Consider the following 12,575-nt stretch of genomic DNA (forward strand, 5'->3'; position numbering starts at 1 on the left):
ATTTTTAAAATGTATATGATTGTATATGTGTATGATTGCATGTATGTATGACTGTATGTATGTATGTGAGAGGCAGACAGAAAGAGCATCCCCAAGTACTGGCCCATTCCCCGAATGCCCACAACAGCCTGGGCTGGGCTGAGCCTAAGCTGGGAACAAGGAACTCCATTCAAGTCTGCTCCATGAGTGGTAGGGGCTCAACTCCAGCCATCAGTGTTGCCTTCCAGGGTCTGCATTTGCAAGAAGCTGGAGTCAGACGCTGGAGCTGGGAATCAAGCTGAGGCACTTGGGTGTGGGATGGGGGCATCTTAACTTCCAGACTAAGCATCTGCCCTTTTATGAAGTGATTTCAATGGCATTGGCCCTGAGGCCTGAGAACCTGGTGCTAGCCAAGCTGGCATTGAAGGAGTACCTGCTTAGGTACAAGGCTGCACCAGAATGCCTCTGGCAGAGGTGCATGAGGAGCAAGGAATAGACTACAATTGAGGAAAACTCATCTTATCCATATTTTCACCAATTCTGCCCATCTTCATTCTTTGCTGATTTGAATTTCCATCTGATATCATTTGCCTCTGTCTGAAGAACTTCCTTTAACATCTTTTAAAAGTTTATTTATTTGAAAGTCAGTTACAGCAAGAGAGGGAGACACACACAGAGAGAGAGAGAGAGAGAGAGAGAGAGAGAGAGAGAGAATCTTCCATCTGCTGATTCCCAAATAGAATCAATGACCAGGGCTGGGCCAGGCTGAAGCCAGAAGCCAAGAGCGTCATCTGGGTCTCCCCCAGCGCCCAAGCACTTGTACCATCCTCCACTGCTTTCCCAGGTACATTAGCAGGGTCTGGATCAGAAGTGGAGCAGCTGGGACTCAATAAAGTGCCCATGTGGGATGCCGGCACTGCAGACTGTGGCTTAACCCTCTACGCCACGGAGCCAGCCTTCTTTAACATTCTTGCAGTATAGATCTGTTGGTAGCAGACCTCTAAGCTTTAGTTTGTCATAAAAGTCTTCTTTTTATCTTAATTTCCTTGTAGTCTCTTCAGCAGGTAGAGAATGTTAGGTTGACTGCTTTTGTTTTTCTTTTGGTATTTTAAAGGCCTTGCTTCATTGTCCTCTGGCTTCTATGGTTTCTCATAAGTCTTGTGTCATTCTTACTCTCGTTCCTCTGTATAGCATTTGTCTTTTTTCTCTCTGCTTTTAAGGTATTTTTCCTTATTAATGTTTTTCAGAAAAACATTATGATATGCCTTCATAAGATTCTTCCATGTCTCTGTGTGGTCGGTCTTTCTGCTGAGTTCTTGAACATACGGAATGTGGTTACAATGGATGTCTTAAGGTCCTTGTATCCCTTTGAAGCTTTCTTTTAAGCTTTGTTAGAGTGGGTCCAGAGGAACTTTTAATCTAGGATTAAGTTAGCCTTGCTACTAAGGTGAGAGACTTCTGAAGGCTCTACCCAATATTCCATGTGTTACAGCCTTTTCATTTCCACTGGTGGAAATGAGAACCATCTCCAGCCTGTGCAAGTGCCAAGAATCGTTTGGCCCATGGCTCTTTCCCATGCATCTACAGAGCAGTGCTCAGCCAAAGACCACATGCAGCTCTCCATCACCCTGTCTCTAAGCAACTCTCTTCTAATATTCTTTCTCCCAAATGCTAGGTATCTTTGAACTTCATCTAGCATCTTTGAACTAGCATCTTTGAACTTCAATTTTAATCTCCTTAATTCAATATGACTGACAGGTTCCCCCCAAGCAGAACTTCAACCCAAACACTCCATCCAGGCAAGAAGCTGGAGCAGCCACAGATATCTCATCAATTTTCCCCTTCTCTCGGGGGGTCACAGTCCCACACGGTTGCTATTAGCTAACACCTCAGATAAGTTTATATATGCATATATACATATATAAAACATTAAAACATTTAGGAAAATACAAAATTTCACATATATATATCAAACATATATATATATATATATATATATTTCTGGCTTGATTTTCTACTTGTTTATAGTGGGAGAACAGTTTCCATAACAGTAACTCTTTGTGGGTTGATACAAAAGCCCCTTGTAGTGTGATTTTACATTTGCTTCTCTAGGGTCCCAGACATTGCCCATTTTTAACGGAAACTCTTGGCTTGAGATTCCTGTACCACGTGGCATGGTAAATGTGGGTCCCACATGCATGCAGTAACTGACATCAGGAATCCATTAGTCTTTTTCCTACTCAGAACTACCTCTAGGCAGACAGAAAGCTTCCCTGCAGCCTCTCGAGGTCAGTAGGTGATGTTTTTATGATTCCCATTTCTCTTTTGACTAGGCCCCTTTCCTGAATGCCAGCTTTATGCAGGGCTCTTGTATACCTTCAACCACCCGAGCTCATGTCTCTTATTCTGGTGTGGGTGTTAAACTCCATTCCCAGGCCCTGAGACCTATAGCTTGGTAAAGCTTATAGTTTTTTTTTTCCAATATGGAATTGGTATATTTTATTATTAAGTACTTGGAATATTTTAGATAGTTTAGTCCAACTTGAGCTTTTTGATTCTGGATTGGAATGTTTAATTGTGATAAGTTGATATATAATTGACATTTAGGAAAACATACAATTTCCAATATTCCTATGCTATGTGTAGTAGGTAAAGTTATTGAGATGTTTTTGTTTAAGTCAGATGATAATACTTAAAATGGAAAGGAAATACACGAATTGATAAATGCAGTTTAACAAATTAAAGAGAACTTAGTTATACTCTAAAAAGCAGCCCTAATTTTTTTTTCAAGGGCTAGATTTTTAAATAGAAAGTTAAAAGTGCAAAGCTGAACTTCAAGGACTTAGGAAGATGCAGGTTTTAAAATTTGTCACTTGACTATGTTACATATTAATTTATTAATCTAAACTCTGAATAGCCTTTTTTGTGTTCTGTTATGCTCCTTTGCGTGACAATAGCTCACATTTAGCAGGTCACAGGTTCATATATTCGTACGTGTGAGAAAGTTCCTTCAGGGTTGTTAACTGATGGGTGTATAGTTTTGGTTATACTTTCCCCTGTAGAAACAGCAGCTTGTTACCTAAGCTATCAAATCACGACGTAACAGACTTAATTCGGTAACTACAGAAGCTGCAATAGTCCGTGTGCCCATTTTATTGTGAAGTCTCGCTGTAAAGAGCTGAATACCGACACTGTCTCTCTCCCTCTCTGCAGCATGTCCCATCAAGTCCCTCTGCTGGAGGGCAGGGGTCTTTGAGAGAACACGCTTTGACTTCATGCTTTCACACACGTTCAGAATTTACAACACACTGTTGGGAAATCTTGTTTTCATCCTATTCCCAAGCTTTGCTTTCTCCCATCTGGGCTCCAGGGGGAGGAACCGCAGGAACGGGCAGCAGGCTTTGAGTGCCTGCTCCCGACTTCCCAACACTGGGAGCTCTGCTGCTGGCTCTTACAACGTCCGGCTTCCCTGGAGAGTCTTACGGGCCCCTCGCCTGCACAGTCCCTGAGCACGGAGACCTGCCACTCTACCCCCTTCTCCTTTCTCTGGCTTCCCTGCAGGTGTCCACGTGGTAACCCTTTCCTTCTGGGCCCACATGTCCAGGGGTCAGCCTCTTGCTGAGGCAGGAAGAACTGCAGAGTGCTCCTGGCCAGCCCCCTCCCACAAGAGCCACTGGACCCTCAGAAACGCATTTCACTTGTCATGCTCAAGAGTGAGAACAGAGCACCTACCCCTGCCTGGCACTCGGTGTCGCAGCAGCACAGTGCACCTGCTGGACAGGTGAATTGGCAACAGTCAGGTGAGAGGCAATTTCCAGCCTCCCAACAGCATAAGGGAGTTTTCTTCTCTATGAAACATCTCCCAGGATTCGTGTGTGGGAAACTCAATCCCCAGAGCAACAGGGTTGAGAGGTGGGACCTGCAGAGGGCTCTGCCTCGTGAACGGATGGCGGGAGTGTCACGGCAGATGCAGCAGAGGCTACCCAGGTGAGAATCAGAGACACAGATGAGGCATGGGAAAGGTGTGAGAACCATTTATTCATATGGAGGAGGCTCCAAGTCACAAGGCTGCACATCACCATGGCAACAACACCTGGCCCACACCCATGGCCTCAGCAGCATGTCTCTTTGATGGGATGCTCGAGCATGGCTGCCAACCATGGGAATTTACCACCAAATCCTCATCCACTCCAGACTCTCCACAACACCTTCTTCTGCTCTCCGACCATCATTCAATATCCCTCCAATTTTATTCTGGACATTCCCTTAAAACCATTTCCTAATGTTTGTGCTACTAATGCTATTTTCTTAACATATAATTTGTTTATAAAGAAAAACCTTTAAAGTGTTGTTAGTTGGCACTTTTAAAAAATATATGAATGAAAGATTTGACAATCCTATCCCTAACCCAGCACACAACAGGGAGGAGGAAGTGCAAAGCCTTCCTTGTCCTTAACCCAAACCATTCGCACACAAGCAGCGCAAGTTGACTCAGCCGGTCTCGGCTCTCCTCGCACCCCTCCGCCCAGTCTTCGGTCACTTGGACTTCTGTGGCTCCGACAGGGCCTTCCTGGCCTCCTCCTCCGGGATGAACACGCTGACCGTGAAGTTGCTGGTCTCCGTCCCGTACTTGTTCTTCACAACCAGCCCGTACTTGCCCGAGTCGGAGGTGCTCACGCCGTTGATGGTGAAGTAGGCGATCTTCCCGGCCTCGAACCTGAGGTTGCAGTGCTCGTCTGAGGCCAGCAGCTTCTCGTTCTTCAGCCACGAGACCTCCGGGGTTGGGTCGCCCCACACAGTGCAAGTGAGGTTAAGGGCCTGCAAGGCAGGTTTTATGGAAGAAAAGGATATATGTCAGACATGATCCAGCTCCAAGATGCCTGCTGGCTGGTGGTTTAGTGTGACCAGAGGGAGGATGAATACAAATCTCACAGACCATGGCTTAAAGGAGTTACGTGTACGCCCCCGGGGGAATCACCTCTGGGCAGGCCTAGTTAAGGCCTTTCTAGGTTAAGCACTAGGTTAATGCTTTCTAGGTTAAGCACTTTCTAGGTTCTGGAATGCTTATCATCAAAGACACACACGGGGTTTGCTCCATTCCCCATTTCTACTTTCTCTCACAAACACTTACATGCCTTTTGCTCTAATGTGGCATTTTGAGCTCTGTCTTAGTAGAGAAACCTCACTGCCTGCTCACTTTTGCCTTTCACTTGCATCACAAAGCCCAGCAGTGGCGTCTGAACAGCTGTTTCAGATAATGTAACTCATTTTCAAATTCCATCCCTCCCCATTTTACTTCTCTCCCCAAAGGCCGTCCAATCTGTCGCAGTTGCTCTACCAAAATGCACTCCTAAGTAACATGCCCATCTGTGCTGGAACTCTCCTATTCCAAAAGATCAATACTAACGCTACAGTTTTCCTTTTGTCTTTTTCAATTAAAAAGTTATTTAACTGTAGATTCACATGCAGTTGGAAGAAATAATAGAACCATCCTGTGTACTCCTACCTAGTTTCCTGCAATGGAATATTTCATAAAACTACTAAACAATATCACAACGTGTACATTGAAATTGATACAATCCACTAGTTTCATTTGGCTGTCCCCCGTTTGACTTAGACTCATTTGGGGTTGTGTGTGCTTCATTCTATTCAGTTTTATCACCTGGATTGGCACGTGTGTCCACCACCACAGTCAAGAGACAGAATATTTCCATCTCCACAAGGAACTTTTTGTTGCCCTTTCACAACCACAACAATCCCTCCCTCCAAATTCCCAACCCTTTTCTTAATCCTTGGCAGCCATTATTGTATTTTGTTTCTAGAATTTTGTCCCTTCAGAAGCAATCATGCAACATAACCTTTCAGGATTTTCTTTTCCACTGGGCTTAATTCCTCCCAGATTCATCCAAGTAGTTGCATGTATCCACTACTGCGGAATAGTGCGCCATGGTGTGCAGGAGGGTACTTCAAAGGGTTCAGGAAAAATGTGCATTTGCTTTTAATCCTATTTTCCACAAACCTTTTGAAGTACTCTCGCATGTGTCCATAAGGGTCATGTGGGCTGTTTTCAGTTTGTAACTATTATGAATAAAGCTCATATGAACATTTGTATACAGATTTTTAAGCAAACATATGTTCTCATTTTTCTGGGATACCAGGGGCACAATTGTTGGGTTGTGTGGTAAATGAATGTTTCATTTTTTTCTCAGAAATTGCTAAACTGTTTTTCTGAGTGGCTGTATAATTTTGGTTTACATTCTCACCAGCAATATATAAGTGACTCAGTGTTTCCACACCTTCATAGCATTTTTTAAATCTTTGTTGCTGTGTACTATATTTATTTTAGCAATTCTGAAAGGTGTGTCATGATATTTCCTGTGGTTTTAATTTTCATTTCCCTGATGGCTTATGATGTTGATTTTACTTCACATTTTTAATTCTGTTCTTGTATTTGTTGCTTATTGAAATCTGGGACGTGCAAGGAAAGAACCAGGACTCACAGTACATTCACAGGAAAAGGATATCCTTCTAAGGGTAGTTTATGATCACTTGTCACCTCTTCTGTAAGAGTATCATTTAAAATTGGGTGGATTAAAAAATCTGTTTTCCTCCTATCCTTAACTAGTATTTCTTGTTGATTTATTCTACCAGTACATTTCAGCAAGAAAATATGAGTCAAATTGCTGCCATTAAACTTATCCAAGCATAGCAGGTATATAATTTTAGCAACTGTGACTACTAGGAGTTCAAACTTTTAACAAAATCAAACAAACACTCGCAAACACCTTAAGCATCATGATAAACTCTTATCCATCCTTTAGGTTTAAGTTTAGATTACAAGTGCTTTCATGTACATTGTCTCCCTTAATTCTCAATACAATCCAGTCAGCTGGATATTTTTAACCTCACAGGATGAAGAAAATAGAAAAGAAAGCTTGAGAACAAAAGCAGCCCTGCCACAGCAGAGCTTAAAATCAACGATGATCACATTTTCCACCCACAAAAAATGCAGTTGGATGAAGCCTGCCTGTCACTAAAGCTCTTCCATGGCCTTTGCTTTGTTACCTGTGCTCTGCCTACCTGCTGTTTGTCTTCACAGCTCTGGAGTGGAAAAAGATTTTGTCCCCCGCAAATATCTCCACCCCTCAGACTGGTATATCAAGGTTGTTTTAATGGAACACAAGGATGAAGAAAGTTAATCTAGGATAGCAATTGTGTTCATTCCCTCTTGTTGAGGTTATTATGGAGCCAGGAAATACCAGTTTGAAAGCAAATGGAAAGAAATCCGTTTTCGGTAGAGACAGAGCCTACAGAAATGCACACAGCAGCTGCTTCCTTCAAAGATGAGCTGTCTGCTGGGACCATCCATTTCCTATGGCGTGTTAGAGGACGTTTAATAGCATCTGTCATAGAGTGAGGACTGAACACTTGGTTTCCTGTGGATTTAAAGGGTGACACTGGGAACATACTAAGTGGCCTATATATTTCCATGCAAGACAAACTTTCATCCTGATACTTGACCTGCAAGAGATTAAAATTGGAAAACCCACTGCATTTTAAAACTTGCATTAGGCCTTTCTGATGAAGGATAAGCAGCCACAGAATAAGATGAGGTAGTACGGTAAGTATCTGAAAGTGGTATCTGCAAAGAAGGAAGTCCGGGGCGCTGTGACCTGCTTCGGGGGTGGAAGCAGGGACAGGAGTGCTCCCACTCACCTTGCCCTCCTGGATGGTGACCACGTCAGGGAGACCGCCCAGCACCCGGGCACGATCTGCAAGCAGAGGCATTCCTCGTTAATCACTGCAATGATGAGGACCAGAGAGCACGCTCACAAAACCTCCCCAGGGTACAGATTTCCAGTTGGACCTCCCTCTCCTACAGTTATCTCATCCTGTTTCCAATATGCAAAACAAGAAGATGATCTGGTGGTTCTTGGTTTTAATCCTTCTCCACTCACACACACTGTGTGCAGGCAGGTGCCTAGATCTCTGCCTAAAATACCAGCCTGAGGTCATTTTGTTCCTATCGAGGACCACTGTGGAACGTGCATGGCATAGTCAGCCCGGGCCTTTGTGTTGCCTTGTGGGGCTAAGCTTGAGGAGCCAGAACGGATCTCTGTGGAGAGCCTTGAAGCCTGGTGTGGACGCTGTGTGGGTTTCCCTAAAGTACAGGAGGGTACTTCAAAAGGTTCAAGGAAAATGTGCATTCTCTTTTAATTTCATTTTCTGCGAACCTTTTGAAGTACTCTCACATTTGTCCATAAGGGTCATGTGGGCTGTTTTCAGCTTGGAACTATCATGAGTAAAGCTCCTGCGAACACCTGTGTACAGGTTTTTAAGCAAACATATGTTCTCACTTTTCTGGCTGACCAGTACAGTACCCTCCTGTACTTCAGGGAGGGCTTTACACAAAGGAGATCTGGATGCTTGTGCCCAAGTGGACTTTGAGGCCTTCCCTAGAGTGCTTCCTTTTTTTTTTTTTTTTGTCTCCTGGTAGTCTTGTTGGTGCTGTGTGGGCCGATGAGGTGCTGAAATTCAGGGCTGAGGGCTGGGACCCTCAGCCAAGCCACATCCTCTGGTGTGATTGCCCTGATCTCTGGGAAGTGAGCCTTCCTGAAACACACTCAATGGCGATTTCTCCAGCAACACACCTGGTGGCTGTCATGGTTTCATTTTGAGACCTCCTTCCATTATTTCTTGACTCTTTGTCCTCATTTCTACAATTCCCTTTTCTACTAAGTCAATCTAAAGCTTTGAGTGAAACTTGATAGTACTTTACTGCTGACCCCAGCACACCAGCTGTAAGCCTAGCCCATCAGATGTTTCTTTGTGTGACTTGCTGCATGCGTATGAATCCAGTCGCTTCATGCATGGGCCTCCATCTCCTAATCTGTAGAATGGTGTTGAGGGGTAGGTGTTACATTAATTCAACCTGTAGGTATTAAATTTGCAGACTCTGCTCCATGGCATCAGTGAGATTCCTCTAGGGGGCCTGTGAGGAGATGTGGAAAGTAGACCCATCCCAAGTTCAATTAGCTTTGGCTATAGGGAAGACTTTATTGAAATACGTGTTTCATGGCTTACAAAAGTGTGAAAACACAGAGATGGAAAAACTCTAAAGTTTCTTCCAGGGCTAGAGTTCATGAACTGGAGGATCAGGCTCCTTGCCCACACAAAAGTTCAAGAATTGAGGAAGACTGTATGAGGACATGGGCTTTGCCTGGTGTATCCAGGAGTGGAAGGGACATATTTAATAGCAGATAAGAAATGTCCCCTCTTGCTCTGACACCCTACTGACCAAGCTTCCAAGCCCCAGGGGTGGCATCTGTCTTTTTACTACTAGCTACAGCCTCACAAGTGCAGGGCCTGAGCTAGAAAAAGAGGAGGAGAGAAGGGGATTGGGATGGGGAAGGCAACAGGGCAAGCAAAAAGTTCAAAGTTCCAGCAGGAAGGACCTGGGGCCACTGGGAGGTGAAGGGTGATTTCCCTTCTCAGTCCTCACCTTGGTCCCCTCAAATTCCAACTTGGGGTCAACTCAACAGTTTTAACAGCTTTAAAATTCTGTTTCCCACATTGAGAAAGAAACTGCAGCAGTATGAGGGGTTCTGTGAGACCATTAGAGCTCTCTAAAACATCTGTGTATGAAACAGTTGACAGAAACATCCGGGTTCGTGGCCTAGTGTGTTCACATGGACTGTGTCTAGTTCAGTGACTTAAGGAAGACTTTAGTCAGCATCTTTTATCTTACAGGATCTCAGGAAAATGCTCAGTACTTCTTGGGGATAAGTGTCAGTGATTTACCCCATGTCAAATTTACAATGCTTCTTTTCTTTAATGTACATAAATTTTTCTGACAGACTATGCCTGCAAGTGACTAGCAACCTATTTTTTATGTGAATTGCAGCCAAAAGATTTCTCAAGATGTCTGTCTGGCTAGCAGCTCAAGTCCAGAACTGGGTGACATTCTTTATGATGTAACCTGCGACTTTCTTTTTATAGACATTTTTACTCCAAAGACTAAAATGAAAACATAAGTAGAACACCAAGATTTTCCAAAATAGGAAAAAAACAAAACTCACTTTTTCTCCTCCACCTGTAATCACAGTGGCATAATAAAATTATATTTTGAATCTACACCAGGAGTAAACATGAAGGTAGTTTACTTACTTTTCTCAGCAATGGCAGCTTGTCTGTGGTTGAGAGAAACGAACAAACACACACACAAAGAAGAATTTTGTTTTAGTGTGACTCCAGAGTGGCTTAACCTTGACTGCACTCAGAAGCATTTTGCTGCTGGGGTGACAGCAGGGAGCCCTGCTTTGACTAAGCACTTGCTGAAACAAAGCCCTCTTTCTAGAACTCAGCTGGGCCGGGACTTAAGGAGTTTCAGATCAATTCGCGCAGGGAAGTGGCATTCGCTAGGAAAAGGGACTTACTTTAACCTCTGGAATTCAGCAAAGGCTTCATCGTATGCTTTAAGAGAAAAAAAGAAATGTTAGAATTTTCTTCCCCAGAACTGATGACACACAGGGCTGATTAGAATTCGCAATGCGAGGTCCTTGTGACCAGTCCAGATACAGCTAAGCTGACTATGAATAAGCCTGTGCCTGTGTATTCATGCTACAGCTTAAAGTACTTAACAAGACAAGCAAAGACTTTCTAGGCAGAAAATATGAAATAGGAGATTTTAGAAGCTTTCAACTCAGCAAGAGATCTTCAACCCTTGGAGCAGAGAGGCAGTGATGAGCTACACCCAAGAAAAAAATGGGAATAAAAGTCTATTTCTTATAAAATTGAATGCTTATTGCCTAATAAGCATCCTAAGCATCAGTAACGCTTTCTCTTACTAAGTTTTCCCTGACACCATCGCCTCTTTGCTAGACAGTTAAATGTTTTTGTGTTGTGTTGTCTGGTCTAACTCTTCGGGCAAAAGAGCACAGAGAGTCCCTGAAATCATAGCATGTACCAAGACTGCCAGAAGCAATGCTTCTTATGCTATGATAGAAATGAGATGAAGGGCAAGTAAGATAAGGAAATGAGAACTACATCGTTCTAAAATCATCACACACACCCCTCCCGAGCCGACAGAGTAAGCTACTTTGAAGACTTCACTTAAAACAGCAGCTTCAGTTGAAATCCCTCTCACTCCACCTTTAAGCTCCTCTGTGGTCTCGGAACCGTAACATTTGAAGTCTAGAGAATCTTTGGATAACACTAGTTTACCTCCCTCATCTTCCAGAAGGGAAAAAGAATCAGTATAAAGACCAGCCGAAAGTCGCTGGTCCTTATTTTTCCTCCTCTGTAAAGTAAAGGGGAGACAAGCTGGGCTAACCTAGCTTGGAGTTCAGGGCTCTTCCTTGTCTACATACCACACTGAGGAGGAGAGCGGCACAGCTGACCTTGTCTGGTGGCAGTGGCAATGCTAAGACAACCTATAGCTTTTTCTTAAGGGGGATTCAAGAGTCCGGTAGTTAAAAAAAACTTTGGTGGGCCATAAAGTAAATTTTTAGGAGCCAGCATTGTGGTGCAGCAAGTTAAGCCCTGGCTTGCAACACCAGCGTCCCAGATTAGAATGCTGCTTTGAGTCCCTGCTGCTCCGCTCCCATCCAGCTCTCCGCCGATGCACCTGGGAAGGCAGTGGAAGGTGGCCTGAGTCTGGGCTTCTGCCACCTATGTGCAGACCAGGATGGAATTCCTAGCTCCTGGCTTCAGTTTGACCCAGTCCCCGCTATTGCAGCCATGTGGGGAGTGAACCAGCTGATGGAAGATCGATCTCTCTCTCTCTCTCTCTCTCTGCCTCTTTCCTGCTCTCTATCATTCTGGCATTCAAATAAATACATAAATAAGCCTTTAAGAAAATGAGCTTTTGCAAAACTTTAAGCTTATCCACCTACTTATTGCTTCCATTTCTATTTATTGTGTTTCAGATGGGCAGACGCAGTATGGGAAAAAAAATCCCCATCACTGTGCTTTTGTAACAGACCCGAGGTGTGGTCCAGAAAGCCCAGCATCCGGCCGGCGCCGCGGCTCACTAGGCTAATCCTCCGCCTAGCTGCGCCGGCACACCGGGTTCTAGTCCCGGTCGGGGCGCCGGATTCTGTCCCGGTTGCCCCTCTTCCAGGCCAGCCCTCTGCTGTGGCCAGGGAGTGCAGTGGAGGATGGCCCAGGTGCTTGGGCCCTGCACCCCATGGGAGACCAGGAAAAGCACCTGGCTCCTGGCTCCTGCCATCGGATCAGCGCGGTGCACCGGCTGCAGCGCGCCGGCCGCGGCGGCCATTGGAGGGTGAACCAACGGCAAAGGAAGACCTTTCTCTCTGTCTCTCTCTCTCTCTCACTGTCCACTCTGCCTGTCAAAAAAAAAAAAAAAAAAAAAAAAAAAAAAAAAAAAAAAAAAAGAAAGCCCAGCATCCTTGTGAGTAGGTGCCCCTTTTACTGCAAATCTTTTAGTGAATCTCTGCAGTTGCAGTGGGTGGGTGAAGTGAGGATGAGGGGACGCAGCCCCTAAAAGAACTCAGGGTTGAAAGTCTGCTCTCTTTTCTCACAGTAGGAAAAAAAAACAAACAAGAATTGCTGAGTATTTAGATGCATTTTAATAT

The 12,575-nt window shown here is 44.3% G+C and overlaps 1 protein-coding gene across 3 annotated transcripts in view; it reads right to left on the bottom strand.

Annotated features, from left to right (window-relative positions):
• Positions 1-3,997: 3,997 nt before the first annotated feature.
• Positions 3,998-12,575, bottom strand: part of MYOM1 (myomesin 1) — a 166,952-nt gene continuing 158,374 nt past the window's right edge. For all 3 annotated transcript variants that reach the window (XM_070050417.2, XM_002713606.6, XM_089305875.1), the window contains exons 34-37: positions 10,416-10,452; positions 10,147-10,169; positions 7,696-7,751; positions 3,998-4,797 (exon numbers count right to left, since the gene is read on the bottom strand). In XM_070050417.2, the coding sequence (XP_069906518.2) occupies positions 4,516-4,797; positions 7,696-7,751; positions 10,147-10,169; positions 10,416-10,452 (398 nt within the window). In that variant the 3' untranslated portion in view covers positions 3,998-4,515. The remainder of the gene's footprint in view (positions 4,798-7,695; positions 7,752-10,146; positions 10,170-10,415; positions 10,453-12,575) is intronic.

Source organism: Oryctolagus cuniculus, chromosome 10 (assembly GCF_051225735.1).
Source record: "Oryctolagus cuniculus isolate XC-2025 breed Fujian yellow rabbit chromosome 10, ASM5122573v1, whole genome shotgun sequence".
Taxonomy (NCBI): Eukaryota; Metazoa; Chordata; class Mammalia; order Lagomorpha; family Leporidae; genus Oryctolagus; species Oryctolagus cuniculus.